The following is a 21095-nucleotide window of genomic DNA, read 5'->3' as shown; positions in this document are numbered from 1 at the left end:
AAGAATGTGAGGATTTGCCCTCTCAAGTCGGTTACAATGACAAACTGCAGTCTGATGAGGATGATGAGCATGCAGATGGGCTTCTCTGTGACGGTTTCTGACAATTTGTGCATAAATTCTTTGGTTATGCAAACCAGATGCCTGGTCTCAGATTATCTTGGAGGTGAAGATGCTGGATATGGAGTTTCTTGGCTGGAGTGGTCATACGTGGTCTGTGGTTGTGAAGCCAGTTGGATGTATTGACAAATTCTCTGAAATGCCTTTGGAGATGGCCTATGGTTAAGAAATGAACAGTTAATTCACAGACAACAGGTCTGGTGGACATTCCTGCAGTCAGCATGCCAATTGCATACTCCCTCAAAACTTGCACCATCTGTGGCATTGTGCTGTGTGATAAAACTGCACATTTTAGGGAGCTTCTGGGTGACTGACTGACAGAGATGGGCGCATAGTGACTTAGCTCTGTCTAAACTGAGCAAAAATAAGGCCCTCAAACTCAAATGCCACGACTCAAAGTAAACTAAAGGCGGTATGAGTAGGGGCAAATCAAAAAGAGGACAGAAAAACACAAAGCAATCAGCGACTGAATATGTTAGGACAGAAAAGGAATGCATGGAGCAACTTGATAAAGAAGATGACCCCTACCCTACGACATTTTTCTTCAAATCGAGTGTGCACATACAGCCTTGATACAAAAGCTAGAGCCCAATGCAAAACAAAGATCTATAATCAACGGTTTCCTCCAGTTTCATGTAAAAGAAACGGTCCTTAAACTCACCTGAAAGAAAAAAGTGCTGTTGAACAACAAACAGATCTTCTTTGACCATGGTTATGCCTTCAAAGACAGAAAAACACAAACCCTATGGTGGGATTAAAAAGGCATTAAAAGAGAAAGGCGTTTGCTTTCAGACGCCTTTTCCGCAGATTTGCATCCACTGGAACACCAGCCCACAGACATACAGTGACACAGAGGTCATGACGAGGGAGCTGAGCGCACGGGACATTGCAGTGAGATAATACACATTATTCTGTTCTTCTTTTAAAAGAAAAAATGTGTGGGATGTTGGTTTGGTTCAACACAGGTGAATTAAGTAAATATGTTTCACTTATCTAGTGAGTGTGGGGTGTACCTGGAAGACAGTCATTCCACCACTAGGGAGAGCCCCAACCTTGTGAAGGGACTATATTTTCTTCTCCGTCACAGAGTTCCTAATGACCTTGAGTATATGAAAGACTATGATTGTTCTGTCTTTTCTGAATGCATGTTAAAGTTCTGAGTTAACAGTAAGGGCATTGAACTTTATTTTTGTTACACTAGAAAATTACAAATGTGGAAATGACAGTTTTTATGTTTTACTATACTAAGGGTTAATGCTGAAGGTGTTTTCTGTTGATATTGATAGGCTTCAAAGCCCAAGTAAGTGAAAGAAAATTGTTGATAAATTGAAAAGGTGAAAATATTGATGTGGCATTTTTACAGGAGACAAACTTTGCGGGTTTAGAACATGAGAAACTTAAGAGACATGGTTTCAAACATGCTTTCTTCTCTTCAAATGCTTCAAGACATACAAGGGGAGCTGTCATTTTGATAATTAAGGACAAAGAAGGAAGATTTGTTTTAGTATGGGTCAAAGTAGGTGGAGAGATAGTTTCTTTATATATATGTATATGTGTGTGTGTGTTATATATTCCTACTGGAGCTACACCTGAATTCTGTATGCAGATATTTGATAAAATAGTGACAGAGGCACAAGTAATATTTATATGTGGAGGGGATTTTAATATTACCTTGAAACCACACTTAGATTCATCTGGAAAGAGAATGTTCCAATCATAAAAACTAACTAAGAAAATAGACCTTATGATAGCTGAGACAGGGTTGATGGATATTTGGAAACATTTAAGGCAAGGTTCATATTTAGGATATAAACTGAATGTACAGAAAACACAGGTTCTCAGCAGCCACTACAGCCCAGACCGTGCTATGTCCGTGTCTCAGCACGGACATAGCAAATGCCAAAAAAGATTGGGATGAAAAAAATATCAAATACTTAGGCATTTATCTACAAATTGATCTGTATGGTTTGGAAAAGATTATTTATTACCCACTTAAAAAATATATCGTGGCTGATATTAACAGGTGGAATCTTATCCCTTACTTAAACATTTCTTCTAGAGTGGAAACTGTAAAAATGAATATCCTTCCAAGACTGTTGCATTTATGTCAGGTCTGTTCCTATAAAAAAAAGACCAATACTTTGCAGAGTGGGATAAAATAATTTTCAGATTGATATCGGCAAGTAGAAAGCCACGAGTCAGTTTTAAAACACTTCAGCGCCCCAATGGGGAAGGAGGATTACGCCTGCCATGTCTTTATGATTATTTTAGAGCAACTCAAATAAGACCATTGATAGGCTGGTGTAAGCCCAGTTATAACTCAAGATGGAAAGAAATTGAAAACTCATTGAGGGGAGACTTTCCCATTAAAATTTTTCTAAGAGATACCTCCAGGCCAAGTTCTCTGAGGGGCTCTGGTAACCTGTGGCTAAAATGTTCAATGAAAACATGAAGTTAAATGCTTAAAAAATATAAATTAAAAGAGAGAGCCAAAATCATTAAATGGTTTGCTTATGGTTCAGAGTTTTTACTGATCCAATCTTTAAAACATGGTAAAACAAGTTCTCACAATATATTGTACTTTGTTAAAAGAGGGAAAGTGATGAGCTTCCAGGACCTTAAGGATAAATTTGGACTGCAGAATCAGGACCTGCTTAGATATTTACAAATCAGAGATTTTTTAAATAAGAAACTTAAATGACAACAATTACTCAATGTAAATTAAAAAATCATTGATATATATTTAAAATTGCATATAAAGATGTACCATGCCCAAAATATTATTTCTAAATTGTATTGAGCACTACATAATTTAAAGACACATAATCAGTCCCTCCAGGATTTTGCGGGCATTTTTTGTGATTGTTGCAGGCTAAAATGCCAGATTTCGCGGCGCATTTTCCTAAAAGTTGCGATGAAAAGTTGCAATTTTTTTTTTTTTTTTTTTTTTACTAAAATCAATAAAAAACTATAACTTTTAAAATATAAACCAAAAATACTCACTAGTTTTGTAAGATAATTACCAACAAACATTGACATTCTCAAAAGGTGCTTTATTTGAGAACTTTGTTAGCTTCTAAACTGACATTCATGACCATTTCTGGATTGTCCCTCGTCTGCAGCTCTCCTCACATGTTTTGCAGACATAGAGTGTTTGTCGATGGATGACCTGTGTTTATGTTCGATGATTACACTGCAGGACGTGCAAAATAGCTTCCCCCCCACTCTCATGCAGCTGGGTAGGAAACTGGTTTGCAACCGCAGTGAAATTAGTTTGAAGTTGGATATTGGATATTCGCGCTCCGCGGAGTTAGCGGCGTCTAGCTCACAGCTGACCCGAAACAGGAACGCTAATGTCGGCCAGCCGTTCTCTGCTGGCCCCTACTCTCACATGAGGTGGTTCACTTAGTGACGGCTGGCTGACATTAGCGTTCCTGTTTTGGGTCAGCCGTGAGCTAGATGCCGCTAACTCAGCGGAGCGCGAATATCCAATATCCAACTTCAAACTAACTTCACTGCGGTGTTTTGCACGGTCCTTTGCTGAAATCTTTGTGGGCAAATGTGAATCATTAGCGCACATTTTCGCTTGGGTCGCTGCTCCTGCATGCTCCCGACATTCTGATGTTAACAGGATGTGACGTCATCTCTTCTTCGTGAGATATTTGGGGTTAAAGTTGCGGGAAAGTTGCGGTGTTTTGGACAAAGTTGCAAAAAGTTGCAATTTTGCGTTAATAGTTGCGATCGCAACATCACAAAATCCTGGAGGGTCTGCATAATACACTGCACATAAATGCAAGATGGGAAACAGAGGGCAATGTAACCCTAACAACAGAAGAATGGGACAGAATTTGTACACAGCAATGGTCTGCAACAAGTGCCCCCTCCTGGAGGGAATTCAGCTGGAAGAACATGACCTGCTATTTTTGTACCCCGGCACAAAAGACTAAATTCTCACACCAGACCAGCTGTTGGAGGCTATGTGGACATACAATAGTAAATCACTTTCACATCTATTGGGATTGTCCTCTTGTGGTTCCATTTTGGAGAGAAATACACAAGGTCCGGGAAGCAGTCATCAAAAGGAAAATACTATTCCATTTTGTTGTACCGTGCCTAGGAAACTTGGTGTATGTTAATCTACAAAAATCAGATAAATATTTGCTTAGAGTGCTGCTGATGGCTTCAAAAAAGCCATAAAACGGATGTGGCTAAAACATGAAACTTCTAATGTAAACAAGTGATATATAATATTTTTGTAATGGAATGGATAACTTTTAGATTAAAGCCACAGAAGGATGTCAGGATGTCTTTTAAGGCTATTTTTAAAAGTGATTGAATTGTTCAAAATGTAGGCCTGATTCTGTATAAGCACACTGCATTGTTTTCCTTTCTCTAAATTCATTGCCCCACTGTTGCTGTTGTTTTGTTTGTTTGCTGTCTTTTGCTTGAAACTATAAATCAATAAAGCATAAATGGGGGGGGGGGTAAACAAAAAAAATCCTGGACATTTTAGAATGGCCATTCAGTGGTCAGCCTAAGGCACACCTGTGCATTAATCATGCAGTCTAATCAGCATCTTGTTATGCCACATCTGTGAGGTGGCTGTGGATCAGTGGTTAGAACAGTCATCCTCCTATGAGAGGAGAGTTGGAGGTTCGATTCCTGGCAGCAGTCACATGTCAGAAGTGTCCGTGGGCAGGGCACTGAACCCCTCATTGCGTCTTATGTGTGCCCCATTGGAGTATGGAGTTTAAAGCACTGATTAGACCCTATAAAATGATTTATTCAGATTAGTAGAGTGCTGTATGAATGTTTCTGTGGATGGGTAAATGAGGGCAGATTTGCTAGCCTGGTTGGCTAGAAAGGTGCTATAGCACATTTACCATTATCTTAGTAAAGGAAAAGTGCTTTCTAACACTGATTTACACAAATTTGTGAACAGTATTTGAGAGAAAAAGCCGTATTGTGTACAAAGAAAAAGTCTCGGATCTTTAAGTTCAGCTTATGAAAAATGGGATCAAAAACAAAAGTGTTGCATTTATATTTTTGTTCAGTTTATGTTTAAGCAACATTTGGGATTTTAAGTTAATGTGGTACATTTTCAAAGGGAACGTCTATTGACAAAAGCATTAATTTTAATTCAACAATTATGTAAATATAAGGATTATACAACTTTTATTTTTGAAGATAATGACTAAAATTTGATCCTTATAGCGCTTAAAATAAATGATAATAATAATAAAATGATATTTAACTTGCAATTACACGATAAATTTGCTTTCCATACCTGCCTGTTTCCCTTCGCTACAGCTGTCTGAGTTTAGTGGCACCATGGAGTTCTTCCCCCCACAGCTGATTTGAATTAAACAGGCAGATTTTAGTTTGTGATTATTATTCAGAGCCAGCCATGCTTTGTTTGGTGTAGAACAGGCCTGTTCGACAAGCACCCCTTGAGACAAATACAGCCCTTTAAAGAAAAAAAAGGCCCCCGCAAAGCTGCCAGCATCCCATATTGATTTGTGTGAATATAAAGCTACACATCAGAGCTCCTGTTACACCTTGAGCGTCATATTAAGCTAGTAGAAGCATTTTTGATAATCAAGGATTTATCATTTGAATGAAAACAGGGCAGCTGCCACTTAATGTAAATCTGACATGGGTCAAGTTCAGGGTAATCCAGTGGTTCCCAAAGATTTTCTTCTGCCCCCCCCCATGGATTACAATAAAATTATATATATATAAAACACATTTTACCATTTAGAAGGCAAGCATATTCAGTTCCAAGNGGCACACACATTGTTCAACCAGACATAAACACATATTTTGTTTTCAAACTCCACTGAAGTTCATTTCACACTTCATTCGCAACACAACAAACTACAAGCCATCTTTACAGTGAAACACTTTTGTGTAACTTTTTTTTTTTTAGTTCTATACTGTAGAAGTGTAGTCTTTGCTCTCAGTGTTATTTCGAACATATTTCTTTTTATTTGTAACAATATTCAACTTTGCTATCATCAATACATTTTTAAAAAGCCTCTGTGCAAAATGGGGTTAAAAACCTGTCCATTATACTTAGTCAGGCACTGGGGTTTTTTTTTTTTTTTCTTTCATCCATCTCGTGCCCCCCCTGCAATGGTACTGCACCCCCCAGTTTGGGAACCACTGGGGTAACCTGTCACTCTCTCCCTGTGTCTAATAACCTGAAGAATATTTTTTGTAGATTTCTAGTGAAAGAAATCGAAAGTTAAGTAACTTGGGGATTTGTTTTAGAGAGGTTTTTTACTTTAATCATTGTTATTGTGAACCCAGTTAAATTTTGAAATTAACCAGAAATTAGGAAAAAATGTATATGATAAAACACTGAGTTTGACAATACAAGTTTTTCAAATTATCCATTGAAATTCTGTCAATAAATTATTTATTTTATACAATAAACATATCAAACTCTAAACTGCTTTATTTCTCTGATTATAACAATATTATGTGCTTGCATTTTAACTTCAGTGGCCACCACCTTACACTATCCTACATTTACAGGTAGAAATCTTTTTTTCTGCAACCATGGACATTATTGTTATATCACATTATCATTGACAGTGATAATGTGATAATTGTGATTATCACAATGTGATAATTTTAGCCTTGCAAGCGGCAAGGCTAAAAACCAACACTGAATGTCTGTGACCTTCAATTTCTCAGGTGGCTCTGCATTAAAAACCGATATCATTCTGTAATGAATTTTACCACATGGGCTCACGAATACTTCAGAAAAGCATTGTCAGTGAACACAGTTTGTCGTTAAATCTTCAAGTGCAAGTTAAAACTCTACCATGCAAAGCGAAAGCCATATACCAACACCACCCCGGAACGCTGTTGGCTTTAGTGATGGGAACGGCAGCTCTTTTGAGTGAACTGAATCACTAGAATCAGTTCATTAAAATGATTTAATCAAAAGATTCGTTCACAGAACCCTTCAGTTCACACAGTTAGTTAGCTAGCTAGTTTAGTTTATTTCCTTTGTGCCATGCACCATAAAAGGTGCCCAGCCCCCATGGGCTTATAAGACATACAAACATATTTCAAAGATGCAGACAGAGACCAACATCAGCATCCTTCAAACATAGTTTATTCTGTTTTTATTTAAGTTTTACACAACATCCCAACTTCATTGGAATTGGGGTTGTAGGACATGAGTTCATAATTTCATATTTAGATCAACATCAGACCTTATTAAACTAATCAGTTATGAGTGTGCTTACAATATTTGATGATATTTAAAATACTAGTGCATCCAGTAATCTGGACAAACAAGATTAAACATAATTCTTAAAATTTGGGGATGTGAAATTGTACTCTTAATAAAGATGCTCTTTGCTATGAGACCAACTTGTTCTGGTAGAGGACTGTGGGTTCTGATGTGCTACTGACTGTAGTGTGATGTAGTTGAGGACAGCCTCATAAAGAACCCTTTTGAGAAAGGACTAAGAAGATTAATGATTGTCCTTGCTTCTTCATAGCGTGTAGCTCCATGAGACATGCATCTGATTACTTCCTCACTGTGGGTGGGTTGTAGCACCGCTGCCCAAAACTTACCATTAATGGGAAAATAAAAGTGAAGTAAAGTCACAAAACACTCACCATCCTCTACCACGGTTTCCAAAAATACTGTGGCTGAGTCAAAGCCACCTTCTCTCCACTGGTCGGAACCAGTAAATCAAGTCCAGTTAGTCTAGCTCCATCTGAATTCTGTCATCTGTCAACAAGCACAGAAATGTCTGCACCTTCTCATCATACCAGAGTGTTGGTTTTACGCGGTGCCATTTTAATGAATATATATATACTATATATATATCTTTTAAGGGAATAACAAGAACAAATACTACAGTTACAAGGTTTTAAAAATTGTGTGTTTTTATGTTTTTTTATTTGTAAATGTCCAGTGCCTTTCATGCCAGAGTTTTCGACTCAGATCGTGTTATGATGAAAAATGACAGTGTTGCAGCCATTTTGGTCAAACCTAAAAATGAACAATGTGTGATACATCATGCAATATTGCATGATGTCATGCTCGGAGTATGTTATGTTAATGACTCTCAATTACAACAGTATCAAACTATCAATTTATGTTTGCTACTGTTGATTAACTGTGATAATCATCTTAAATTAAATTGACACCAAAAGGTAATCATTTGCAGTGCTACATCCAATCTTTACTTTCTGGGTGGCTGTGGCTCAATTGTTAGAGCAGTTTGTCGTCCAATAAGAGAGTTGGAGGTTCAATTCCTGGCAGGAGTCGCATGTCAAGTGTTCCTGGGCAAGACACTGAACCTCTTGTTGCCTCCGATACGTGCTGTATCGGTGTATGAATGGCATGTAAAGCTCTCTTTAGTCTTTATAGAATGATTTATTCAGAATAACTGCAGTTTTTCAATGCTGTATGAATGTGTGTGAATGGGCAAATGAGGGCACAGATTGTGTTGTAAAGCACTTTGAGTAGCCCGATTGGCTAGAAAGGTGCTATATTGTTACAATTTCTACTTAAAGCTGAACTGAAATGTGTTTTGAAGCCAACATCAGTGAAAATATAGGCATAAAATAAGCTTTTTGTAGAAATTTTAAATAAAAAAAAATACTATATTTCTTGATTATTATGAATATTAAAGAAACCACTCTGGTGTTTTCGGCTATTTCTGTGACCACCCCGAAAGTCTGACTTCCGCAGAGGCACTGAGGTTCAGCAGTTCATCAGTGAGTGGATGAATACCGGTACAATAAAGTTCAGTTCATTGAAATATTTGTTTGAACCGGACAGAAAATACCACTGGAGTTTCATTGTTTTGGCTTCCCGAAAAGATAAAAACCTTCCTCAGATTTGGATCCATAGTGCCGTATACACACACACACACACACACACACACACACACACACACACATATATATATATATATATATATATATATATATATATATATATATATATATATATATAATATTATATATAAACACAGAGCTGATGTGCCTTGCCAAAAAGTTCAATTTTTGTCCTATCTGTTCACAGGACATTCTCCCAGAAGTTTTGTGGCTTGTCGACATGTAGTTTGGCAAATTCCAGTCGGGCTTTTTTATGATTTGTTTTCAACAATGGTGTCCTCCTTGGTCGTCTCCCATTAAGTCCACTTTGGCTCAACCAACAACGGATGGTGCAATCTGACACTGATGTTGCTTGAGCTTGAAGTTCACCTTTAATCTCTTTAGAAGTTTTTCTGGGCTTTTTTTTTGTATATCCATCTCTTTAATTTGTCATCAATTTTCCTCCTGCGGCCATGTCTGGGGAGGTTGGCTACAGTCCCATGGATCTTAAATTTCTGAATAATATGTGCAACTGTAGTCACAGGAACATCAAGCTGCTTGGAAATGGTCTTATAACCTTTACCTTTAACATGCTTGTCTATAATTTTCTTTCTAATCTCTTGAGACAACTCTTTCCTTTGCTTCCTCTGGTCCATGTTGAGTGTGGTACACACCATGTCACCAAACAGCACAGTGAGTATCTGTAGCCCGATCTACAGGTCCACTGACTGACTACAAGATTGTAGACACCTGTGATGCAAATTAGTGGATACACCTTGATTTAACATGTCCCTTTGGTCACATTTTTTTAGGGGTACCATCATTTCTGTCCAGGCCTGTTTCATGAGTTTTATATATATTTTTTTAATTCTGTTGAAGCATGGTTGAAAAGCAGTGTCTGACTTTCATTTGTTCATGTTCATAGAATTTTTATTTATTATTACTTTTGTCAGATTCTAATTATTTCTGTGACCATTGTGGGTTTTTCTTTCAATAAACATGGGGTACCAATAATTTTGGCCACATGTGTAGCTGGACTCTCAGCACATAGCTGTTTTTCGTGCCTGACCTATTTGTTTAAACTGTTGCACACAAACAATTTAAAGTTGTGGGGATCCTCAGTGATAGTTTCACCAAACACCAGACAAACTCAGGAGAAGAGTGTTTAGGAGAAATGTGTTTTGCACATCTATTGGAGATTGAAGATTTTAAAACATATATACTATACTACACTACTATAATTGAATCACAAACCATCTCATATCTTGGTGCTTTTTTCACTTTTAAGTTTGCTATTTAATTTTCCTTTTTATATTCACAGAAATACGGAAGGACTCAAAAAAATCAGCATAATTCTAAACAAGAAAAAGTAACTGTATTTAGTTTTTTTTCTTAACACAAAAATCTATTTTATAATGTAAATAATTAAATACTACAGAAATCTTAATTTTAAGGGGTCAAGACTTTTGTATTCCTTTACAAATGTTATTTAGTTGGAAAGAAGGTCAAAACTGTATAAAGGATGCAGACCTGTAATAGAAAATGTCTTTTGTCTTTTCTTACAGAGGGCAGATTTTCAACAATGGAAAACTTCACAAGACCTCATGATTTTGTCAAAAATTGTAACCTATCATCTGGAGAAGATGAAAAAGAAAAGGTGAAAGACTTTGTGTACAAGCACTTCAAAGAAGTAACTGATGGGCCACATAATAATGCAGAAGAATCTCCCCTGAAGGATCATGGAAATTCGGCTAAGAAAGATAACATAACTGCCAAAAGCCATTTTAAAGTTCAGCAGCGGGCTGTTTTCTCTGGAAAAATTCTGAGTTTTGGATGCTCTGTGTGTAAAGATAGTTTAACATTTAGCCCCAATGATCTTCTTAAACATTTTCGAGCCATTCATAAAGGAACTCTTCCTACGTACCCATGTGACTTGTGTGATTTTGTCACTAATGAATTCCCTGTTCTTCAGCGGCATCGGATTGAGCATAGGAATACCCTGGTTACATGTGAGCTTTGCAATGATAATGTTCAGTATTCTCTGCTCTTGCTTACCAGGCACTACATGATGTGTCATAGTATAAATGGACAGTTCAGATGTGACTGGTGCGAGTTTACAACATTTGATGCAGGAACCTTTGTTCAACACATCCATCATCATAACGAGAGTCACTGGAAGTGTTCGAAATGCAAACATATTAGCTTGAATGAAGATGATCACCAGAATCATACAAAAGCTCACCTAGGCACATTCCCTTTCACATGTCTGATCTGTGGATATGGTGCAGCAAGAAAGGAGCACCTTAAAAAACACACAGCAGCTGTTCACAAAGAGGAAGCTGAGAGAAGGAAGATTACTGAAGACAGTGGCTCATCACAAGAAACTCAGAGAATGCCAAAACTAAACTATCTTTCAGGAAATGTCCCAAACCAAAATGGCAGAATAATCAATCATGAGCTATCCTCAGAGGAGACCCATGACTTTCTGGACATGACTGCAGCAAATAAGGACAACATAAATTGGAGCAGAAATTCTCAAAACACTGAAATGTCAGCACCAGTGATGTTACAGGAAAGTGATAATCCATGCTCCGATATAGAAAGTCATGGCAACGCTAATGGACTCACTGTACTGATGGTAAAGAACAAAATTTCTCTTCCCCCTAATTGTACAACCAAAGTGATGGGATTCAAGATGGTTGATGGCAAAAAACATTTGGTCCTCAAAGTAATACCAGTGGCAAAGCAAGACTTGCCTGCTCAGAACCATTCCATTGCTGATGGTGCTGGCCTTTTGGTACCAAATTCTGTAATGGCTGAAAGTAAAGTCCCAGCTGCGAACGGGCAGTTTTCTGATTGCAAGAGCTCAACATCGCAATGCATGGCTGGTTCACCAAATATTCAAATGGATCATGACAGTATTCTAGCTGTAAAAGTGAAGATTGAGGAAGAGGAAACCTCTGTTTGCGATTCTGCTCCACATATGGACATTGTTGGTGATCAAACAAACTTGTTTCCAAACAAGTCTTTGACTTGCCCTGATACTTTATGTCCAGTGACAAATGAGTTCAATATTGTGGGCAACCAAAATCAAGTAGATGAAACAACTTGCACCGGAGGACACAAGTGGGATAAGAGTTCTGTCACTGCAACGTTTAAGTTGAATGCAACTAGCCATAGATCTAAAATCAGCAATGGTACAACAGTCTGTGAAGATAATGTGACTAGTTTACTCTGTCCCTCAAATGTTGCTCAGACAGCATTGCTTTCTGAAAAAACTGTTGAGAACTGCAAAACTATCAATGAGTCATCACTGACTGGTTGTGAGGATGGAGTCAGAAAAAAGAAAAAGGAAAACTTTGTTTTTAACACCATAGATATCGACAGTACCGAATTATCTTCTGTGATTACTCCAGAAAGAAATTATAGTACTAACATTAGACCTGAAAAAAAAAATTGCCTGCAAAATGTAAAACACCTGGAACCACCATCCCAAGCTTTTTCAGTTAGTAGCAGAGCTGAGACCTCTTGTACAGGAAAAAGCACACAAAATACACCAAACCAAGAAGTGTTTACCTTTCACAACTATTCCAAGGAGACGTTTAGCACTTCACCTAGCACTAACCAAAATTCCGAGATTGATTCTAATTACCAAGGCAACACCTGCGAATCATCACAGTTTAGCCTGACACTGGCAGAGTCTCCAGAACACTTCACAGAAAGCACATGTGGTGAAGGTAGGGTTGATGAGTGCGTAACTAATGTTGACCATCTTCTGACTGAGGAAAATCCAGAATCAGTGCTTCAGGATTTTAATATAATCAAAATTGAGGAGGATAGCATTCCTATCTTCTCAAAACTGCCAGAAACAAAAAGTAACTCGACTTCAATTGGAAATTTTGTGAAAGAACATTCAAATGCAATTGTTACTCAACTTGACAAGGAAAGAACAAAATCTTCAAGTACAAGCAATGATTCTTTAAAACAAACAAATACTCTGAAACTTTTTCAGTTGCCTGAAGGTAAACAGCCAGTCATCCTGAAGGCAACTGAGAAGAAATTAACCATGCCAGTGCAAGTCAAGGCTGCACCAGGTTTCAAACTGATAACCAGCTCTTCAGATCCTCAGATTAATTTAACGTACATGAAACGAGGGGTTGATAAACCCAGTAACACCACTTGTGTAACTCCTTCTCCTCACACCAAAATTATTAGTGTACCGTCAGCAAACCCACGAGCTGCAGAAAATGGGACAACTATGTTTTCTGCTGTTCAGCCAAGCCTTAGTAGCACCTCAAGTCACTATCTGATCAACAGTCAAGGCTTTACTGGTCCTGTGATCCTTTCGAGCACACTGCAGAGTGCACCAGCAGATAAAATGGCAAAGACACAATCCACATGCTACTTGGTCCAAAGGTCTGTCCCTTTTGTTCAGAAGCCCAGTACATCTAGTGTCAAACTGGGAAGCACTCAGCTCTCAGTGAGCTCACGGCCAGTTCTGGCTATGCCTGTTAACTCAACAGGTAAATCTAAAACCCTGCAAACTGGTCACCAAGCTTTCCTGCTCAGATACATTTCTCCACCCAAATCAGACTTATTTCTAAACAACCAAGAAGCAAAGACTGGAACTCTACATAGCCAAACTAATGAAAGCTCTGGTAATAAGGTCATATTTAAAATTGTTGCCCCCAATGGTGGTCTTCTTTCAAGTGGAGCTTCAACCACAACCAACCAGCCTTTGTTCTTGGCCACAAGACCTCAAACCCAGTGTTTCCTGGTGTCACAAAATAGAACAAATGCAACCACTTCCAGTGAACTAAAGAATTTGATCAGTACAAAAAATATTCCACAGAAAAATGTCAAATCTGACATTTTACCATCTTGTTTCAATGGAAAGCTACAACCATGTGACGCAGATAGACTTCTCCTAGCTCCAAGGCCAATAAGGCCTCCAAGCCAAAGGAAAAGGCACAGGAAAGCATTGTTTGATGAGCTTCCAGCAACAGTCCATAAGGCACGAAGACTTTCAGGAAAAGTTCAGACTACAAAAGAGATCATCTTATGGAAGCCTGTTGCCAAAGAGGTGGAGAGGACACTGAGGCTTGCCCCATTCAGCTCACTACAGCAGATTAAATGTCCTCGCAGATACCAGCCTGTTGTGGTTCTCAATCATCCAGACGCTGACATTCCTGAAGTGGCCAACATCATGAAAGCTGTCAACAAGTACAAAGGTGCCGTCTCAAAGGTCTCTCTAAGTCAAAAAACAGTCCAAGCACTCTCTGACTTCACTGAGCTTGGAAATAATGCTTTGGCCAGAAGTGGGTCATCTAACGGTGACGATCCAAGACCCAGGCCACTTCAGAGTTCAGTTCAGGAGCGGTTCCTCCTGAAAATGAAACTGAGGAAAAAAAGCAAACGGAAATATAAGATAGTTAAAACTTTATCAGCTTGCAGGCGAGGCTCACTGGTGTTTGACTGCTGGTTTTGCGGCCGACTTTTTAATAACCAAGAAGATTGGATCGGCCATGGCCAAAGGCATCTTATGGAGGCAACAAGAGACTGGAATAAACTGTTCTGAAAGTTTTCCTCCATTTTCAAATGGTTTCATACATTTTTCTTTCAAGTGAAACATTTGAAGTTGTGTATATTTTTAATACCACTACATTATTTTGTTTGATTTTTGTTCTTGGAAATACATTTTAAGTAAATTATAGTTTATGTTTTAAATGGTGCATATGGTGATAAATTCTGTACTGCAGGCTTGATTTATGTCCTGCATGCACATGTAAAACTGAACTGTGAAAATGGTACACTGTTAGTAGGGCCTGGGGTGGGAGCGCTGGACAACTGAAAGGGAACATTGTCATTTGAGGTTGTATACAGAGTTGACTCAAATTACTCAGGTAATTTAATTGTAATCATGTTTTTTATATATGAAAAAATATGAGATTTTTAATTTAGGGAGTTTTACATTCTTTGTCTGACCAGAAACTATAAAAGCTTACATAAATCCACTTGTTTTACACTTGCAATCTAATAATCCTCTGACCCAAGCAATTTTTTAATGTGATAATGAAATTGAAGGTGATATGATTTTATACTTTGCTGTAGGCAAGATAAGCTGATAGTCAGAATTGTGTCAGCATATTTTGCAATAATCTATCATGTCTGCAACCAAGCTATTCTACCAAATAGAGTACTTTGGTGTAGGTTCTCATTGGTTTAAAAGAAGGTAACTGTCCAGTTGCTTTCTATTTAATCACTTAGGATTAACAAAACATAATAATTTACTAAAAATGCTTTTGATAAAAACCCAGTCTCCACTTCCCCCTTGGCTCCATTCTTCTATTTTGCAGAAGTAAAGCACCTCTCCTGTATTTTTTTGTTTGTTTGTTTTTTGTCGTTTTGTTTTGTTATTTTCCCCTCCTTCCTTTTGGAGGTTTAGAATCATTTCTGCGTCCGAATGGCTCTTGTTTATCAAACCTGAATTCAATATATTTACCAGCTTTCTTTACAAATGTAAGTGTGCAAGATCTTAACATTAAAAAAACTATATTCTGGCCATATTGAAGTCGGGTTCTGGGTTAAAGTATGAGCATAAATATCTCACCTGTTGTAGACAGCTCTTTGAACAGCCTCAGTTTGGAGAAACAGAATTTATGTCTGTCATTACTGATAAGCTAAAGGCTAATCTGAATGCACCTAAGACTGAACTAGACTGCTGTCATTTTAAAATGACTTCTATCTCAAAAATGTCAAGGATTTATAAAAATTATCCTTAATGAATCTAAACGCTGTTGTCAATTTTGAATACATGGTTATTTACATGGTTGCAAGGCAGGGCCGTGGTTAGCACTGTCACCTCACAGCACAAAAAGTTGCAAGTTCACTTTCTGATTGGGGCCTTTTTGTGTGGAGTTTGCATGCTTTTCCAGTGCCTACAGTGGGTTTTTGAGTACCCCACTTTCCTATATCAGGCCAAAAACATGCATGTTAGTTTAATTGGTAAACAGTGTCTCTAGGTGTGAGTGAATGTGAATGGTTGGTTGTCTCTATGTGGCCCTGTGATGGACTTGCAAGTGCAACCCGCCTCTTGGAGATAGGCCCCAGCTTCCTCACAACCTGGAAAGGAAAAAGCAGGTAAAGAAAATGGATGGATGGTTACTTAGGTAGAATATATTGAATATTTGCAAGATTAAATAGTAGCAGCCAGCTGTAACACTTCTGATGCAGCCTGACAATAGTTTTGGCAGGAATTTCATAATATTTCTGTCGAAATAACTGCCTAATATGAAATTGGCAGTGATGCAAAAGCTTAATAACTAATGTTTGACATATATTCTAACTAGAGACGAGGCCATAATCCGGAAGTTGAAGCCACAAAAGACAAGTGGCCCCTAGTGGCTGGTTGCAATACAATTTTAAAGTCCCACATTTCCTTGTAAACAAATGGAACATTTTCCTGGTTAAAAAATTAAAAATACATTTCAGATCTTTGTTTTGGTGTTCATTCATGATTCACATAGCTTTTACCTTGTCGCAGTATGGTGAAATACACATTTGATTAGAGGCATAAAGAAAAGTGTCATATTACACTGTTATTGGTGAGTTGGGAGGGTGTGAATGTGGATCTTTTGTATTCAGTATATTAACCATTATAACTTATGTAATTTTTGTAATTGGAACAATTCACTTTGGTCTTGGCCTCGTTAGTTTGTCATTCCTGTCATACCTGAAGTCTGTTTCTTCAAACTGAGGCCATTCAAAGAGCTATTTGCAACAGGTAAAATATTAGACCTGTCCATTATTCAGACTGCCTTTGACCATTTATAATATGAGTCACCCACAGTCCCCATACATGTAAACGTTCAGAAATGAAGCGAGCTTTGTGGAGCAGAACTGTGTTTATGTGGAGCACTGCACTTTAAGATGTCTCCTTCATACCACTTTCTAAAATCATGACATTTGAACTCAGTTTATGAATTATGTTTAAGGTTAACCATTTTTTTAAACGAATTAATCTGTTTATAGTTGTTCAGGCTTTTAAATCCTGCCCACAGGTGGTCACACAGACCGTAAATCATCACATCATTATGCTCCAAAGCTGGTTTACTTTTTCATTTGTTAGCTGTTACAGCTCTGTTACTACCTCTCACAAAGGACTTCAACCCTTCATACCACCTTGGTCCATTCAGACATCACACAGAGATGGCCAGAAGGTGCTGAAGTCTAGGCTTGAAGTGTTTTGGGAAAGTTATGATTAAATGATCATAACTTTTCCACAGAACACTTCTACATGTCTGATCTCTTTTTAAGCTCTTGCATACATGTTCGGGGCTGCTGGGTCAGCAAAACGGCAAAGCCAATCCATACACTATACATGTTTATTTTGCAGTGTTTAGCTTCTTTTTTTTTTTTTTTTTTTACAAAGCCCAGCTTCAAAATGGCTAGAATGTCCCTTAAAAGTCTATCTTTGCAACAACTTGCAGTTGACGCGTTAAAGAGTTTCTTTACTTTCACAGTAAAATTTGGCATTATTTAAAAGCTGAGTAAATTATTCATTTCATTTGATTGCTTGTTTTAACAGTAACAAAATGAAAAGACATTTTCATAAAAGATTTTTATTTTTGTTAAACCACAGCATCTGCACATTGAAACTTGGTCATTTTGATGGCAGGGACAAGCTGATTATGTCAACTGTTTGGCTCATCCAGATCCACTTCATTAAGGAAAGCAGGCAGCCCGACACATTGAGCCTTTCTTCTTATGCATTTGAACAGTACAAAATGATTCCAGTTGAATCACTACCACGGTTACACAGGAAATTTGACCATATGTTTCAGTCTCTTAGAGTGCTGGTTAAAATACAGAAAAAAATAGTTTTATGATGAGAGGGATTGGCTGGATCATCCCCAAATACTGCTACCAAGTGCAACAGTAGAAAAATTGTACAGTATGCTTAAATAGCTAAAGAGTGTACATTAAAGTGTAAAGCACAATTTTTGACTGAAGTTAGTTATAGATTAACAGAGCCAGAGCCTTAAAGTAAAATCAAAATTTCTGTATTATTTAGATGCTGCTTTACTTATGTTGGAAGGTGTCATATTTGTTTCCATATTGTTTTCTCATGCTGTGTAGGCATTTAGGTGTGAGTTTATGTGTTAGGTATTTGCATCAACTCAACTTTCATTGCATTGTCTTTTTTTTATTTTTTAAATCTGCTCATGTTCATTATGCTGTAAATACATTTACTTTGTTACTTTTGACATGCTTTATTGCTGTCTGCAAGACAGGAAGCCCACATGGTTTGGGGTTTTTTAGTGATACATAATGTGTAGTCCATTGAAATGGAACATTTTATTTAGTTTAATATGCAAAACATTATTTATCAATAGAAGCCTCTCTGGGATGATTCATATTTTCATTTGAGTTCCACAATAACAACTAAAGTTGCTAAAGGTGGAACTTGTGCAAAGTCCCCCCCCTTTTTTTTTTTTTACAACCTGCTAGTTTTTCTGTTTTAATGAACATCTTTAGTAAACTACAGAGCATTTAAGTATATGCATTAAAGCAATATTCCAGCCATTTTGAAGTTGAATTTTGAGGAAAGGTGATGAAGAAGTCATCTTACCTGTTTTAGACAGCTCTTTGAATGACCCCAGTTTGGAGAATTAGAGTCTACAGCTAAACTGGCCGATAAGCTAGCGGCTCGTCCACACACAGCAAGTACTAAAGCATACTGCTCCCACTTGAAATGGCTCCAATTTTAAAACAATGTTATAGACATCCAGGCAAACACTATTTGATAAAGCTTTACAAGGTTATTATTTTTCATTATGAAGTGTCATCAAATTTTTAGGATTATTTCCAAGCCTAAATAGCAGCAGCATCTTACTGAAGGACATTTGAGGTTTTACAGTTCTGTTGATATAACTGTAAAGTGAAATTGATAGTAATGAAAAGGTTTATAAAACAACGTTTGCATGAATGGCTATGAAACTTTGATGAGTAGAGTTGTTTTAAGGCAAGTGGGTCCACTTGGACCATTTTGACAAGCTAATAGTGGCATTCTGAGTAAACTCACTTCCAAAGCATTCTTAAAGCAACTCCAGTTTTCAAAATTTCATACCTGTTCATACAGTTGCTATAATTCAAAGTTTTGCATTACACTGTTATTTGGGCAGAACTATGATTTTTCTACAGGTCTTAACCCCACGTTTTACCTTAATTTCAATAGCTAGCAGCTATTGCTATTGCTATTTTTTTGTTCATAACTATGCAATGCAAAATTGATGACATGATATAGTTTTTGCATGAACTACTTAGAATTTTTTTTATATTGAAGTTTTAAGATGGCAAAAATCCACTTTAGTTTTTGCTTCACTTAGACTGGCTGTTAGTTCATCAGTCCTGTTCGACCTGCACGCTGTTTTTCCAAACAAAGGCCATTCAAAGAGCCATCTGCAACAGCTTAGATTAGTTGTTATTAACTTTTACACTGTACACTGTTTCAGAATAGCTGGAATATCCATGGGTGGCATAATGGCGCGGTGGTTAAAACTGTTGCCTCCCAGCAAGAAGGTTGCAGGATTGCTTCCCGGCATGGAGCCTTTCTGGGTGGAGTTTGCATGTTCTCCCTGTGCTCACATGAGTTTACTCCAAGATATAAATATAGGCACCAGCTACCTGCGATCCAGAATGGAGAGGCTCATAAAGAAAAAGGATGAATGGATGAAATATCCCTTTTAAAATTGTTCAAAACTGCCCTAAATTTGTTGGTACAAGTGCTTTGAAGTTTGTTAAAAATAATGTTAAAATTTTTAATTTGGTTTAGTTTGTGAACTCTGATTTTGTATGAGCATTTGTTTGTAAATAAAGTCTTGATAGCCTTTCTCAGCATATAGTTTGACAGCATGGAGAAATTTTTACCAAAATCCCCTGAATTGTGTTTATAGCTAAGTCAGTTTTATATCTAACCACATTGATAATCATCTTCTCATCTCAAACCATTTACTCACATCAGGTGGACACAGACATGTACTGTATGTTTTTTTTAAAATAATTTTTAATTTCTGACTTGTATGATAATTCAAGTTGAATTTTATTTTAATTTTTTTTGTGTGGTGAAAAACATGTTTGAGTTGTCAATATCTGCCCACTGTTAGAAACATGCTAAATGTATTTCCTGTCCTAAAATCATCTTGAAGTTTTATGGATTTTCAACTCAAGGGCTACAATTACTTTAAATTACTTTACATCACACCATTAAAATTAATAAAGGTTAAATTAATTTTCCAGCCTTTGATTTTTATGAGGAATATTCCATTTTTTATGTTCTTAATCCTGTTTTATGAAAATGTGTTTATTTTCTTCTCATTATCAGGGACGGCTGGTATCAGTTGGCTAGTAGGGCTAAGCCCTCCCTGGTGTTTACAATATAAATGTTAAAATACCTAATAAACACAAATTAAAAATATTGTATCACATTTTGTGAAATTTACAACAAAACTGGTGCCAAACAGTCTCGAGAAAATCCCAGTCTTTCCAAAGGGCTAACATTTTTACAGCCCCGTTCAGACCCTTGTCTTGCGTGGTACAGAATGATTGACAGGCGTCTTGTCCCACCCCCTCGGTTTGCTGCTCATTTGGGCTAATTTAGTTGAGCCCAGGGTCAGCCCAAGGCCTCAGGCTTTAGCCAGTGAGGGTGGACGTACAACAACGTGCCTCGAGCGCGAGCGTACGTGGGCGTGGTTTATCGTGGACTGAGATAAGAGCGATGTCGAGCAAGATAAAGATAAACGAGGTGAATTATTTAATATCTCACTCGTTTTCCTTAAGGTCTTTGGGGGACAAACAAGAAGTGAAGAGGTTGGGAGCAGATAGACCCAAGGATATTCAAAGTTTTCCTGTGACCTGGTTTCAGTGAAAGGACTGGCTAACAGATCTTTAACAAGGTGGTTATTAACATTTTTGGATCCCAGAAAAGTTGTCGGAATGAACTTCTCTTTAAATAAGATTGAATGCATTTTTTAAAAAGTAGCACTTTCCAGTATTGCACGTCTTGTTTGATTTTACCTTATCAGTGTAATTAGTAATTGTGTAAAGGAGTGTGGTGCACTGTCATG

At 37.4% G+C, this 21095-nt stretch overlaps 1 protein-coding gene across 1 annotated transcript in view; it reads left to right on the top strand.

Annotated features, from left to right (window-relative positions):
* Positions 1–20418, top strand: part of LOC108249195 (zinc finger protein 518A) — a 43700-nt gene extending 23282 nt beyond the window's left edge. The window contains exon 3 of the mRNA XM_017438409.3: positions 10536–20418. Within this exon, the coding sequence (XP_017293898.1) occupies positions 10553–14548 (3996 nt within the window). The 5' untranslated portion in view covers positions 10536–10552 and the 3' untranslated portion in view covers positions 14549–20418. The remainder of the gene's footprint in view (positions 1–10535) is intronic.
* The last annotated feature ends 677 nt before the right edge of the window (positions 20419–21095 follow it).

This window comes from Kryptolebias marmoratus, linkage group LG2, assembly GCF_001649575.2.
Source record: "Kryptolebias marmoratus isolate JLee-2015 linkage group LG2, ASM164957v2, whole genome shotgun sequence".
NCBI lineage: Eukaryota > Metazoa > Chordata > Actinopteri > Cyprinodontiformes > Rivulidae > Kryptolebias > Kryptolebias marmoratus.
Note: the sequence above shows the minus strand (reverse complement) of the source record. Positions and strands in the feature narration are given on the sequence as shown.